This window comes from Cervus elaphus, chromosome 20, assembly GCF_910594005.1.
Source record: "Cervus elaphus chromosome 20, mCerEla1.1, whole genome shotgun sequence".
In the NCBI taxonomy this organism is placed as follows: domain Eukaryota; kingdom Metazoa; phylum Chordata; class Mammalia; order Artiodactyla; family Cervidae; genus Cervus; species Cervus elaphus.
The window spans coordinates 139,682,352-139,697,446 of record NC_057834.1 but is presented as its reverse complement, the minus strand read 5'-3'; the positions used below and the strand labels follow the sequence as shown (position 1 = coordinate 139,697,446).

The 15,095-nt window shown below is 56.6% G+C and overlaps 1 protein-coding gene across 2 annotated transcripts in view; it reads right to left on the bottom strand.

Moving 5' to 3' along the window:
• SNED1 (sushi, nidogen and EGF like domains 1) overlaps positions 1–15,095 on the bottom strand; it is a 73,342-nt gene that overhangs the window by 18,265 nt on the left and 39,982 nt on the right. For both annotated transcript variants that reach the window (XM_043875898.1, XM_043875899.1), the window contains exons 13-23: positions 13,588–13,704; positions 13,297–13,413; positions 13,058–13,171; positions 12,684–12,857; positions 6,483–6,596; positions 5,828–5,941; positions 5,397–5,510; positions 4,496–4,609; positions 3,815–4,111; positions 2,313–2,496; positions 276–388 (exon numbers count right to left, since the gene is read on the bottom strand). In XM_043875898.1, coding sequence (XP_043731833.1) covers positions 276–388; positions 2,313–2,496; positions 3,815–4,111; positions 4,496–4,609; positions 5,397–5,510; positions 5,828–5,941; positions 6,483–6,596; positions 12,684–12,857; positions 13,058–13,171; positions 13,297–13,413; positions 13,588–13,704 — 1,572 coding nt within the window. The remainder of the gene's footprint in view (positions 1–275; positions 389–2,312; positions 2,497–3,814; positions 4,112–4,495; positions 4,610–5,396; positions 5,511–5,827; positions 5,942–6,482; positions 6,597–12,683; positions 12,858–13,057; positions 13,172–13,296; positions 13,414–13,587; positions 13,705–15,095) is intronic.

Below are 15,095 nucleotides of genomic sequence, written 5' to 3'. Positions count from 1 at the left end.
GGTGGACAGCCTGTCCATCCTTGCTGTCTTCTCCTCCTGCCCTTGTGCAGAGACCTTGCTCTGGCAGGGGCCTGGGAATACCCACAGTGAGGGCAGCCTCGGGAGGTCATCCCGGCAGGGGCCCTGCCCAGCCCCCTGCAGTCACCATCCCAGGCCCCTCTGGGCCGCATGCACGTGGCCAGGGCAGCTTTCTGGGGCTGCGGCCACTCAGAGACTGAGAGCAGGGCTGGGGGAACTTCCGGAAGGGAGCTGAGAGCCCTCACCCCTCTACTCACGGGTCCACACGTGCACCGGGGCCGAGGCCAGGCTCTCCGTGGGGTGCTCCTGCCCCCCAAGCCCGCTGAGGGCTGTCACCCAGATGGTGTATCTCCTTCCTGGCAGCAAGGCCCTGTGGGGAAGGGAGGCCGGGGAGAGGAACAGGATGGCTCTGCTCTCAGACCACGGCTCCGCCCATGGGTCGTCCTGGGGCCCGTGTGACACTGGTGGGGGGGTCTTCCCGGGGTTGGTGTGACACAGGTAGGGGTCGTTCTGGGGCTGGTGGGGGTCGTCCCGGGGCCGGTGTGACACAGGCGGGGGTCGTCCTGGGGCCGGTGTGACACAGGTGGGAGGCATCCCAGGACTGGTGGCCAGGCAGCCTCCACAGAGGCCAGACTATGGCCTGAGAGCTGAGTGCTCCTGGGATAGGAAGCTACTCCCTGGTCTGTCTGTCTAGTGCTGGACTGGACACAGGCCTGGGGTGGCTGCAATGTGGTTGGAAGCTGGTGTTCAGACAGCAGAGGCCAGCATAGGGCAACTGAAGGAAAAGGGTGTAACAGGCAGGCCGGCCCACCCCCTGGGGTGGGCTGGCCCTGGGATGGAACTTCTGAGGGTCTGCAGTGCCCTCGGGGAGGAGAGGGTCTCCCTGCCCCTAAATGTCTGTGCACAGTGAGGCTCCTGCCAGCTGAGCATCCCTTCCTCTGGGGTTCTGGAACCTTCTCCGGGCTCAGGTGCTGGTGACTACCCCCGCCCTCCTGCCCGGTAAAAGCCCTGGGTGCTATATGTCTACTTGGCTCCCCAGGAAAGTACCTGCAGGCTGTGGTGGGGGTGGGGTGTGTTGGGGGTGTGGGGGGGAGCTTGTCATGTGTGGGGAGGGGCTGTGGAAGCTCACCCATGGTCCCTGACTTGTTCCTGCCCGCCTCTTCCTTTCATTGACATCATTTTATACCTTGTCTCTGTCCTGAGTCTCTGCTGAGTCCTGGGGAACCCCGTTGTGAACTTGGGGATGGCCTTGGGCACCCCAACACAGGAGTGCCCACCTGGGACCCCATTTGTGTCTCTGTCCCGCTGTTCCTGGGGCATGGGCAGAAGGAGCCACAGCCACACTTCACAGACAAGGGGAGGGGGCGTGGTCTCCAACACAGATAGCCATACGGCTGGACAGAAGAGCACAGAAACGTGGTGGAGAGAAGTTTTGCAAGCTGGAAATGTGCGGGTGCGGGCGGGTTGGTGGCCTGCCCGTCCCGCCTTCCAGAGCCCCTGTCCCAGCCATGGCCCATGGCTGCTCTAGGCTGGACGCTGCAGAGCTGTGCCTGAGCCCAGCTCCACAGCTGTGGTCAGACTCAGGAGCTTGGTGGGGACGTCACAGCTGCCGCCTTCCCTCCTGACCCCGCCCTCAAGCACTGCCCACCCTCCCTGCCTGGGTCAGAAGCTCTGAGTGGCTCATGGGTCCATCACAGGCTGCCGTCTGGGAGCGTCCCTGAGCTGGGGGCCTAGGCTGGGGGTCTGAAGCTTCCTTGTGGTGCTGCTGAAACGTTTATTCCAGTCATCAGTCATTTTGAGTGACTGATGTTCACTTGAATTTTATTTTGTAGTTTTGTTGGTATATAATATGTAATATGCATAAGAAGTTTCAGTTCAGCTCAGTTCAACTGCTCAAGTCGTGTCCGACTCTTTGCAACCCCATGGACTGCAGCACGCCAGGCTGCCCTATCCTTGACCAGCTTAAGGTTCGAACATATTTGAATGAAGTAAAAAATGTCAGGCAGCCCAGGGGTGCGTGTCTTCTCCCTTTCCAAGGAGTCTCGTGACTCGGGCTGGAGGAACTCAGGGCTGGCCTCTGGTGGCCTCTTTCTTCTGTCTGCAGGAGGTGCCATCTGCAGAGTCCAGAGCATCTCTGCTCTCTCCGGTACTCTGACACTAGGCTGGTGGCCCGCAGGAGGCAAGGCAGCAGTGGGGCCCAGGACTGATCACACGCCCCTGCTCCTCCAGGGGGCTGGGGTGGGAGGGCGGCAGGAGCCTGGTGGGGCGGGGGGAGTGGGTGCCCTCACTCTTACCTGAACGTGAACCTGTCCACGCTCCTGTCCACATCAGTGGACTGTTCCTCCTGGGCCTCAGGGTGGCGGATGGACAGGCGCACGCTGCTGACGGTGGCGTGGCGGATCCTGTGCAGAGCCCACCGCACCGAAATGGCACTGGCTGTCACGTTGGTGACCTCAAGGCCCTCGATGGGGCGGGGTCCTGGGGATAGTGGGCAAGCAGCCTGTGTGGCCCCTCCTCACCCCTGGAGGATGGGGCCGGGGCTGGAGAGGGGGCTTGGGAAGGGCCCTGGGGACCTGCACAGAAGTGGCCTCGAGATGCCCATCCAGTCTGGGCTTGCTGAAGGCATCCCTCAGTCCAGCAGGGACTGGGGGCAGGTGGACATGCCCTGGACCACTGCCTCAGGGCGAGGGCGTTGCAAAGGGGCTGCTGTAGGCACTGCCCTGAGTGGTCTTGGCCTGCCAGGGGACAGGATGGGAACTTCCTGACTCCCTGGCTGGCTGGTGGCACTCACTGACTCTCTGCACCATCTGGGGACTCCTGGGGCCTGCCAGGGAGAAGCCAGGAGAGGCCTTGGTGATGCCAGGGAAGGGGGTGAACCCCAGGCCAAGGGAGTTGAGAGGGGTGCCCCAGCCCCCAGAGTGCCAAGCCCTCGGCTGCAGGAAGGGTGCCTCACCCCCACCCCGATGGTGCGGGGGTGGCTGTCTTTCTTCCAGAGCCCACCTTGAGCAGCCTCAAAAGCGCGTCTTGCTAGAGCCGAGCTCAGGATGGCCCCGTACACCCCCAGCCCCCGAGGCTCTTCTGTCACACACTGGGGCCACCCTCCTGGCCCTGTGCGCTGTCCTTCCCCAGGACACCCCGCCCTGAGGCCTCGTCCCTCCTCACACGTGGCCCTCAGCGTCCTAGCTGTCGGCATGTGTGCAGCCTCTTTCCGAGGGGCCCAAGAAGGTGCTCCCCTCTGCCCTCCAGGACCCTCGTCTTCCTGCTCACCTGGCCAGCAGGCCATGCCTGCGTCGCTTGCCCTGCCCCCATGACTGGCTGTGCCCACCTGCCCACTTGCCTGCCCGTGCCCACCTGCCCCGCCCTGTCAGCCACCCTCAGGGGGCTCCCAACATGCCCAGTGCTCATGCCCCTGCCCAGTTCTTGTTCCATCCTCCAGCCTCCCCTCCCCATCTCTTGACTCCCTGGGCCAGCACCCACCAACCCACCATCGTGGGAGCATTCCGGGGTCCCCCCTCCCCCACAGCCCCCAGGAGCAGACAGGCCAGCGGGGCCCAGCCTCTGCGCACAACTTCCTTCAGGGCAGCACGCCCAGACGGCCTCCCTGCTGCCTTATGGCTGCCTCTGCTCCAGCCTGCAGGGAGGCTCCAGCCTCACCCCATGGCAGTCCCAGCACCTCCTCAGGGACCCTGCACTCCCCAGCCCCCTCCCTCACCCTGTCACCATCCCTCTCCTCCAGAGGAGGGGCCCTCCCGGCTGGCACCCTGCTGGGGGCGCGCTGCAGTGCCGCATCACTCACTCGTGCGGGTGAGCAGCAGGACGGGCCTGCTGATGTCGTTCTTGTTGTTGGTGTTGCGCTTGACCGAGAAGACGGAGACGTTGTAGGCCCTGCCAGGCGCCAGGGCCCGGAGCTGGTGCACAGAGCGGCCCCGGTCCACGAAGTCCGTGCGGCGGTAGGAGCCGTCCGAGGACGCGTAGGTGACAGCATAGCCGTCCAGCACCTGCCTGGCGGCTGGGCCTTCGGGGGGGCGCCAGGAGATGGAGACCCCACTCTCTTCCACTTGCTCCACCTTGAGGGCCGTTGGTGGGAAGAGCTCTTCAGGGTTTCGGTCAAGAACAAGGGAAGGGGGGTGTCAGCTGTCGGCCGGGCGAGTCCCGGCCCCCAGGCAGGTGTGTGGCCCGCTGGCCCTTGGGCCTGCCCCCCCCCCCGGGGCACAGGTGGGCAGCTGCTGGCTGGAGCTTGCCGTGGCGCCTACATCTGGCATCTGGCAGCGGCTCCTGGAGGGTCTCTTGCATGTACCCGAGTGGGACTGCCCAGATGTTGCCCTCGGGCTCGTATGCGCTTCCTGGGCACGCCTGGGCCAGCAGCTGCTTGGACACTCTGCTGCAGGGGCCGCTTAGCTCTTGGTCCCGCCCCGCGGGGTGTCTGCAGCCCTCGGGTGGGAGGGGAGCCCCCACGCTGGCGCCCTCGCTGCCTCACCTTTGTCACAGTCCTTGCCGGTGTAGCCCACTTTACAGGTGCAGCTGTGGGACCCGTTGCTGGCCAGGCAGTAGCCGCGGCCTCCACAGGGGTTTGAGAAGCAGGGGTCACTCACTGTGGGGGGAGGCAGCAGTGAGTGGACGTCTGGCCAGGCACTTTCCCCTGGGCCCTTGATGCTGACCCTGGTGTTGGTGTGCTTGTGGGGTGCAGGTGGGCAGTCACAGGTGGCACTTTGGGGAGCAGATATGGAGGACACTCTCCGGGGGAGGGGCAGGGCTTGCCAGGGGCCCCACGGAGAGGCCAGGCTGGCCCACCCACAGCCAAGCCAGGGTGACCACTCCTGGGGGGCAGCTGAGAACACCAGCCCCTCCACGGCCTGTGTTTGCTGGGGCTGAGGCACAGCCCCGGGCTTCCAGGCCAGGGCCCATAGGGCCCCCCACCCCAGTGAGGCACTCTGGTCGCAAACTGTCCACACCGTGCTCATTGCTGGGCTGGCTCCTGTGCCCCGTGGTGGGGCTGGAGCCCAGGACCCGTCCACCCGGCATATCTGAGCCGTGCTGGTCAGGCCCAGCTGAGGGGACACTTGGGGACAGCACAGGTCAGGCCACCCCACCCTGGGGAGACAGTGAGCTGGGAGAAATGCTGAGCAGAGAAACACGGTGCTGGGGTGGCAGGCGGCGGGGTGGGGGCCGCTGCAGGCCATGGTCAGGAAAGGCCTCGTCCCTCGCCTGGTCCCCAGGGGCCCTAACAGGCGCATGAGCGAGGGTCTCTCGTCGTGAGGAACTGGGAGCGCCAGTCCCCTGGGGCGGCTGTGAGCTGGGCCCGTCCAGGGCGGCACAGCCTGTGGCTGGACATGGAGCCAGGTGGACGGGGGTGCGCGGGCAGGGAGCGGGACCCCCACCTGTCTCGCAGTGGTAGCCGAAGAAACCCTCTGGGCAGACGCACAGGTAGGCCCCGCCGCCGTTCTCACAGCGGCCTCCGTGCTGGCAGGGGCTGCAGGCGCAGGCGTCCACCTCTGGAGAACACCCAGAGAGTCGGCCAGGGCAGCAAGGGGGTGTCTGGGGGAGGGAGGAGAGGACAGCGGGAGGAAGGGAAGGGACGGCGTGGCGAGGTCGCGGGGGGCAGGGGGCGGGCAGGGGGTGACCCGCACCCTTGGTGGGCACCTGGCCCTTCCCTCGTCCCCCCAGAATCCTGTCCCCGGGCACTGTCCCCGCCCCCTGCTCCGAGCAGCCCAGCATCTGTGCTTGTTGCAAACAGGTCTTCCCGGGCGTCCGGGGCATCGTGAGTGTGGGTGAGGGCCCGGCACGTGGGGACCCCGAGAGCAGCCCCTACCTGTCTCGCAGTGGGCACCAGTGAAAGCGGGGGGACACTGGCAGACAAAGGCCCCCGGGAGGTCCCTGCAGGAGCCTCCGTTTCTGCAGGGCTGCGCCTGGCACTCGTCTGTCTCTGAGGAGAGGGACACGGACACGAGGCTGCATGGCCCCCACCCCGGGGCCTCCTGGGCCCCAGACTGCAGCCTCTCCTGCCCTCACTCTGCCCACAGAGCCTGTCTAGGCCCCTGCTGCCTTCACTGCCCAGGCTCTGTGGCTGCCTGGCCTGCACAGGCGTGAGGGAGCAGGCTTCATGGGGCCGCCCCCCAAGTCCGGCTCGGGCACAGGACTGGGATCTGCCCCCTGTACCCCCCCTTCTCTGCCCCTGGGTCCTCACCCCCACTTTCCCCCCGCCCCCAACCAGCCAGAGTCTGCGGGAGGCAGGGGAGAGGGTCATGGTTAGCTGTTGTTAGCTGCGCTCAGTCCTCCTGGGGACTGTAGGCAAGAGTATCTATAAACTGCTGTCCCTCTGGACATCAGACCCGGCAGGGGCCCAAGAGAGCAGGCAGCACCCAGCCAGACCCCAGCACACGGAGCGGAGCTGCTGGGCAGGGGCCATGCTGGGCGCTGGGGCTCAAGGGGAGCGGCCGGCCCACGGGAGGCGGGGACCGCCTTACCCCGCTCACAGTGGGTTCCTTCACGCCCTGGGCTGCAGACGCACAGGTACCCGGCGACGCGGTCCTGGCAGGAGCCCCCGTGCAGGCACGGCTGGGATCGGCACTCGTCGATTTCTGAGCGAGGAAAGCCCGGGTGCCAGGTGCCGGGGGAGACCCCAAGAATAGAGCAGTGTTGCTGCTGTTAGCAGGGAGGACTCGAAGCCGGACTAAGAGGGATGCACATGAGCTTTGACAGGAGGCTCTGGGCAGGAGTCTACGACATCCCAGGTGCCGGGAGAGGCCAGAACTCAAGGAGGGCCCTGGAGGGGAAGAGGAGCTCCTCCGGGAAGGGGCTGGGGATGCTCCTGAGGACCCCACCGTGCCTGTTCATTATGTAACAATCGTGCATGAAACCGAGACTCTTGGGGGCCAGCCCTTCATTTTGAAATATTCACCATGGAATTTTAAAAAACTGGGAATTTTGCTCCTGAATTAATGATGTTTAGCTTAAAACAGTTTACTTTTAATGCTTAACATGTAAATAAGTAAATAAATCGTATTGACAGAATGACCCCTGGGGGCCAGCACCTGACCTGGGAGCTAAGAATGTTGGCTCATCTGCTCACATGCATATCCCACTTGTGACTCTAATGTCTGTGGTTATCCTCTCTGTGCCTCCTCAGTTTTTAAATTTTTACCAATATGCCGGACAATACACAGTTTTGTTTTTGCTAGTATGAACGTTATTAATAGGATATTGTGGTTAATGTGCTCTTTTGTCACTCAACATTATATTAATAGATGTTTCTATGTTGTGGGTTGTTCTTTTCATCGCTGTCTAATATTCCTCAGTGTGATTATACCATACTTTATCTCTCTTGTTTGGTAGGCTTTGGGGTTGGGTTTAGATTTCTTGCTGTTCTGTGTCTTTCACATCTCCTGGTGTAGAGTTTTCCCTAGATTTACAATTATCAAGCAGTACAATTGCTAGGACACAGTTTATATGAATGGCCAGCTTGACAAATTACTAAATTGTCTTCAAAGTGCTTATACCAGTTTACACTTCCTCCAGCAATTTAGAACAAATCCTGTTTATCCATAGTCTCATCAATATATGGACTTTTTAGACTTCAGAAGTTTTGCCAACTGAATGTATCTCACTGTACTGTTGATTTTCATTTTGCACATCACTGACAAAGGCTTCTATGAAATTCCTACTCATGTGTTTTACCTATTGGGTTGAATATATATGTGTGTGTGTGTATACATATATATGTATGTATGTATATATCACATATAATAAATACATAAGTGAAAGTCACTTAGTCATGTCTGACTCTTTGCGACACCATGGACTATATATATAGTCCATGGAATTCTCCAGGCCAGAATACTGGAGTGGGTAGCGTTTCCCTTCTCTAGGGGATCTTCCCAACCCAGGAATCGAACCCAGGTCTCCTGTATTGAAGGTGGATTCTTTACCAGCTGAGCCACAAGGGAAGCCCGACTTTCTTAAGGCTGATGAATTTAAGTTCCTAATTTTTAACTAGTCAATTTGTCCATTTTTTCCTTTTATACTTAGTGGTTTTTGTGGAATCTTTCCCTGCCTTAAGGCCAAAAAGATAGTTAACCTACATTCCCTACACAAAACTATATAGTTAAAAAAAAAAACCTATTTAAGTCCTTAATACATCTGGAACTAATTGTTGGGTGTGGTGAGAAGTGGAGAAACAGTGTAATGTTTTCTGAGTACCTAACCATTTTATTCCAGCTGTCATGAAGATTTTCTCATCTGCTTTCTTACAGAAGTTTATAGATTTAGCTTTTACATTTTGTCTATAATTCACTTCACATATATAAAAATTATCATTTTGATGCTGTTGTACATAATATTATTTCATTTCATTTTCCAAGTCTCCGCTGCTAGAATATGAAAATATAATTGTTTCTGTGTATTGACCCTGTATCCTGTGACCTGCTTGAATTCACTTATTCTATTGCTTCTGTTGTAGAATTTCTTAGAATTTTCTGTGTGCACGATCATGTCATCTTTACTTCTTGCCTGATAGACATGAGGTCTTCCTTTTCTCTCCTATGGCATGGTCTAGGGCCTCCAGGACAATGGTGGAAGGCACTGGTGAACCTTTGCTTTACCACTGATAACAGCAGGAAGTCTTTTACCCGTAAGTACTTTGTTAGCTGTTGATTTTTTTCATGGATGCCCTTTGATCGGGTTAAAGAAATTTTCTTCTACTCTTAGTTTGTTAAGAATTTTTAAAATAATAGTTGAATTTTGTCAAATGACTTTTTCTGCATCTATTAAAATAATCATATTGTTTTCGCCTTTATTTTCTAATATGGCAAATTACATTTACTGATTTTCAAATGCTAAACTATTCTTGAGATAAATCCCTCTAGGTCAGGCTGTATTAGCCTTCTGATGTAATAGTGGGTTGGATTTTAATAATGTCTTGTTAGGATTTTTGTGCTTTGCACATGAGGAATATTGTTGGCCTGTAACTTCATTTTTGTAGTGTCTCTGGTTTTGGTATAAAGGCGATACTTGGTCTCATAAAATGAGCTGAAGAGGGTTCCTTCCTCCTACATTCTCTGAAAGAGCTGTGTGGATAGTATTATTATTCCTTCTGAAATGTTTGACAGAACTCAGTGAAGCAGTCTGGTCCTGCCATTTTCTTTGCAGGGAAGTTTTTAGCCACAAGTTAAATTTCCTTAATAGATATGAAGCTCTTCATATTTTCTATTTATTCTTGTGTCAGTTGTGGTCATTAGTGTCTTTCTTCATTTTTTCCAAATTGTGAGATATATTGGCCTGAAGTTGTTCACAGTATCTCCTTGCCCTTTAAATGCTCATATAGTCTTTAGTGATGTCCCTTTTTTCATTCTGATATTGCTAACTTTTATTTTTTTCCTTGATCAGTCTAGCTAGAAGCTTATTATCTTTATTGATCCTTTCAAGGAATCAGTTTTTGGTTTCATCTGCACATGTCTTCTTTATAATTAATTATAAATTATAAAAAATATGTCATTTAATCATTATTTGTTGTTGATATATAAAAATGCAATGAATTTTGTTATAATAACCTATATTCACCAAACATATTACATGTCCTATCATTTATATAGTTTTCTTTTGGTTGAAAGACAACCATATTGGCTGTAAATACTAACATTTTTACTTCCCCCTTTAGCATTTTCATGACTTTACTTTCTTTTTCTTACTTTATTGCATAGGCTATTACTGACAATGTAATATTGACTAGACTTAGTGATAATGGGCATCCTTATTTTGTTCTGAATTTTAAGGGGAATGTTTCTCCACTTAGGGTAATGTCTGTTCTAGGTTAGATAAGACCCATCATAAAACTGCCTCAGAAGCTAATTTCCTTCTTCCTGTTGGTAGCTCAGCATGTCTGAGTCAGTTCAACAGAAGAGCAGCTTTTGAATTCCAGATCCCCCTCCTGTATAATGAGGATCAGGGAACACTGGTCCACAGCTTCCTCTCCTTGTTTTTGTCTGCACCGTGCAGCACGCAGAGCCTGCTTGACCAGGGACTGGACCTGTGCCCTCTGCAGGGGAAGCATGGAGCCTTAACCATGACCGCCAGGGAAGCCCCAAAGCTCTCTTGAGGGAACCTGTCCTCATTCCTTTGTAAATACATGGAGTATAATTGGTGTGCTTCAGTGTCATCGTGTGTTCAGCCTAGCTTATGCCTGGTCTAAGCACATCTCCCTGGTCTAAGCACATCTCCCTGGTCTAAGCACATCTCCCTGGTCTAAGCACATCTCCCTGTGGGCTAATGAACACTTGGGGGGCTCTGTGGGCTCTGCTATTTCTCTTTTATAAGTTTTCCTTCCAATAAATCCTGTATTATACCATGTGGTACTAGAAAGGTGTGTGTGTATCATATTATTTTTATCTGGATGAGGAGTACTTTTAAAAGTCTTACTTGGTAGGAATCTGTTACTTGAATAGGTATGAATTTTATCAAATGCTTATTATACATTCATTGAGATTCTTATATGACTTTTCTCCTTTAGTTGGTTAGTGTAGCAAATTTTTCTAATATCAAACTATTTTTACAACAACTCAACTCAAGAATGGTGTGCGTGTGCTCAGTTGTGTCTGACTTTGAGGCCCCATGGACTGTCGCCCACCAGGCTCATCTGTCCATGGAATTTTCCAGGAAAGAATACAGGAGTGGGTTGCCATTTCAAGCAAGAATACTGGGGTGGGTTGCCACTTCTACTCTAGGGCATCTTCCCGACCCAGGAATCAAACCCATGTCTCTTGGGTCTCCTACATTGGCAAGCCGATTCTTTACCACTGGCATCACTTGGGAAGCCCCATTATGGTGTATATAGTCTTTATAGACTGTCACATTTCTGTATCTATTTCACGTTTAATGGACCCATAACTTTACTGTATCCACCTGTCCATGTCTGGTGTTGGTTTAAGGTTATCCTGGCCTCGTGGAGTGGTTGGCACACACTCTTTTCTACTCCCCAGGAGGGCCTGTGTAACACTGCAGCAGTCTGCTTCTTTGCAGTTTGGTGGGATTGATCCATGGCATTGTTTGGGCCTGGTGCTTCCTTGTGAGAAAACTTTGCATCCTCAGCCCTCTGATGAGTTAAAAGGTATGATTTTATGGGCTCTCTGGAGCTTCCCTGATGTTACAGTGAGAGTGACGGTGTTTTCTAACTGTCTGCACCCTAACTGAATGGATCACTTCACTATCTTTAAAATGCCATTTTATTATCTCAGTCCTGATGTCTCTCTCTAAGTCTGGTGCTGATCTGACTCTTGTTCCTTTGTGGATTCTTGTCCCTTTTTCTAAGGATCTATTCCTGATTTTCTTAAATTTTATTGTAATGTGTCTAATGTTTCTCTTTCCTCCTGTTTGACATTCTGCAGGCACTTTCAATCTCTGATCATTTATCAGTTATTCTGGGAATTTAGCTCCATAGTTGTTGCAACATTCCATCCTATTTTAATTTTTGTCACTCTTGGAGTCCTGTTACCTCAATGTCAGCACTTATACACTCCTCAAAGCCTACATTGTCTTTCTGATTTATGAGTATTTCCCTTCTTCTCTCTGGTACAACTCCTTACACTGATCTTTCAACTCATTAGCTTCGTCTTTGTCTGTTCCCATTTATAAGTTGTGCCTGTTACTTCTACTATTACAGTTTTTCAGTCATCTTATTCTGCTTTCTTTTAAATATTATTTGTTGATTCTATTTTTATGGCCAACGCCATGTTTCTTTTTGTGTATTTGTCATGCTTATTTTACATTCTTACTCATCTTCTACGTTTCTCCTCCCAGTAGTATGTATTGTCTGGGCTCTATTACTGTTTCTGAGGTGGCCGTGTTCCTCCAGTGTCCTGGTACCCTGGCTTGTGAGCGCACGTTCCCTGGTGGTCCCCACTCCTCCTCTGATGGCACGTTGCGGAGAAGCAGCACTGGGCCCGGGGTGGCCTCCTAGACAGTGACCACGAGCCCTGGGGGGCTTGGAAGGACAGATGTAAAGGAGCATGCTTAAGGCCAGGGACTGCACCTGTGTTCGGGAACTCCCCCCTTGAGAGGGCTGCCCAGGCCCCACGCCTTGCAGGGCATCTGGGAGGGAGCACTGTGTCCTGTGCCTCTCTTCTTTGGATTGCTGTCCTGTCCCTAAGCTATTTTGCTGAAAACTCTTTGTCTGCTGAGACTGTTACCGTCACACCGATGGTCTGAACAGCTTGGGATGTTCTGTTTGCTTAATGCACTGCTGCAGTGGCATTGCAGCACCGTTGTCTCCAGGTGCCTGGACCAAGGAGGGCCTTGCCTGCGGGCAACACCCCTTAAATGCTCATGCAGGGTCTGATCCCACAGGCCTGGGTGGGCCTGGGAGCAGGAGTGGGTCCTAAGCCCTGATCTGCCTCTGCAGGGCTCTGCCTTGGGGCTGCCTCCTGGCCTCAGTGGCTTCCTCTGCAGAGTGGGCTTGTGGGTGTTGGACCTCATGCTTTGGGGTGCTCTGAGGACCAGAAGCCCTTAGAGAAGGGTCCTGAGTGGAGGGGACCGGTCGTCCCCACCATCAGCACCAGGTCTTGGCCTCCCTTGGCACAGAGGAGACACAGGCCAGGGTCAGAACTGCGGCTCGTGCCCCCCGCTCAGCCCAGGGGAGCGGGGTGTGGCTCCCCCCCCCGGCAGAGGGCCCCGGTCACCGTGGCACTGGGGGGGCGCGCTCCAGACGCCCTGTGGCTGGCACACCCGGACGTGGCTGGAGGCGCTCGGGCTGTAGCCTCGGTCACACGAGTACAGGGCCACCGAGCCCAGGCGGGTGCCGTTGAATCGCACGGTGGCGTGCTTCACCTCGCCGGGGGGGCCGCAGTCCACCTCTGCAAGGACACGCGGCCCAGTCCTGCACTGCAGGCCCCTGCCTGGCCCCCCGCTGCTCTGACCCGAGCCCCTTGCTCCCCATGCAGCCTGTCCAGGGGACAGAACCGGTCCCCAGGGGCTGCTCAGGGGTTTCCTTCCCCTCCCTCCCCTGCCCCCTGCTGAGCCCTGCCCTGCCCTGGCCCCGACCTGGCCCACTCACCTGCCTGGCACCGGCGTCCTGTGTACCCTGCTTGGCAGTGGCAGGAGAAGTCTGTGCCCAGGTCCTCGCAGGTGCCCCCATTCATGCATGGGCTCCGGAAGCAGGGGGAGGGGGCTGCAAGGGCGCGGGGACCCCATTGTCCATCACTGTCCCCCCGAGGCCTCTGCGCAGCAGGGGCGTCCTGCGTCTCACACCAGCTCTGCCTCCCGACCGCGGGGCTGTGAGGAGCTCCCCCTTACCTATCTCACAGTGCCGCCCTGAGAAGCCCGGGGGGCAGTCACACTTGTATTTGCCGATGTAGTGGAAGCAGGTGCCGCCGTTGTGACAGGGGCCCGAGGCGCACGAGTCTGGCTTCCCTGTAAGCAGAGGCAGCCGTCAGGCAGGGCCAGGGGTCGCGTGCACCCCCCCCCACCCTCAGCAGGGGCGGTAGGGGGCTTGTGGGGTGCTCCTGATGAGCAGATGCAGGGAGCAGGGGTCCCAGGTCAGCCCCTCCCCGCCCTCCCCAGGCCGGCGTGCCGCTGGGCCCGCACCGATCTCGCAGTGCCTGCCAGTGAAGCGGTAGGGGCAGTCGCAGTGGTACTCGCCGCCAGCCTCCTTACACGTGCCTCCGTTCCTGCAGGGCCCGGAGCTGCACAGGCGCGGCCGGGCTGCCAGGGACAGACAGACAGACAGGCAGGCAGGCCGGTCGGCTGGGGCCAGCCTCCTGGCCCAGAGTGCCCGCAGGCCAGGGCTTCCAGTTAGCGGAGCCCCTGAGGCTGCTGCCCAGGCCGAGCCAGTCAGGTGCTCCCCACTTGGCCCGGGGGCCCTGTGCCCGCCACCCCGCCCCCCTGTGCCTGCTGTCCCCACTCAGCCCGGGGGCCCTGCGCCCTCTGCTGTCTCCTCTGCCCAGGCTCTGTTGAGAAGCGCTGGAGAGCTGCCCCCACTCTTCTCCATTCCCCTCAGACTTGCATGTTTCCGTGCCTCACTGGGGGCCTTCCCTGGCCCTTGGGGGGCCCGCCACCCTCTTGTACTGGGGGCCTTCCCTGGCCCTTGGGGGCCCGCCACCCTCTTGTACTGGGGGCCATCCCTGGCCCTTGGGGGGCCCGCCACCCTCTTGTACTGGGAGCCTTCCCTGGACCTCGGGGGCCCGCCATCCTCTTGTACTGGGGGCCTTCCCTGGCCCTCGGGGGGCCCGCCACCCTCTTGTACTGGGAGCCTTCCCTGGACCTCGGGGACCCGCCACCCTCTTGTACTGGGGGCCTTCCCTGGCCCTCGGGGGGCCCGCCACCCTCTTGTACTGGGGATGTCCCACCTTCACAGGTCAGCCAGCATTGTAGACCCTTGGCCCCCTCAACGTTCTTGGGGGGAATGTGAGGCAGGAGGGCCCCCCCCCACGCCCTGTGGGGCCTCACAGGATGCTTGTCCAGGTTCTGGCCACCCCCCCCACCATGTCCCTCTGCCCCCTCTGGGGACGCCTTGGCCAAGGCATGCATGACCTTGGTGGCCCGTGCTCGGAATCAGCCTGCTCTCTGGAAAGCCCTCCCCCGCAGGGTGGGGAGGCCATGGGTGCTGTAGTTGGAGCCCCAGGGACCCAGTCTCAGGGCCGCCGTGGGAGCGGCAGAGGCAGGGGTTCAGGTTTCAGCTCTCTGGACACATGAGGCAGCAGGAGGGCTGGACGGGGCCCAGGCGCCAAGCGCGGGAGGACGGACGTGGGCATACGGGCCAGGCAGCCAGCACCTTGGGCCCCGACCAGGGGACGCTGGGTCCCTGAAGAGAGTCCTGAGTGCTGCTTCCAGCTGCTGGAGGGACAGTCCTGGGCGGGCAAGGTGAGCACAGTGACGCCCACAGTGCATTTGCTGAAGAGCGCTTACATTCTTAAACGGCTAACCTCTGTGATTAAGTTGTAAAATGTCGACATTCTCCAATTGCATTACATTTATAAAGTCGACTCCGTGGACATGAATCTGACAAACTCTGGGAGATGGTGAAGGACAGGGAAGCCTGGCGTGCTGCAGTCCGTGGGGTCACAGAGAGTTGGACACAACTTAGCGACTGGACA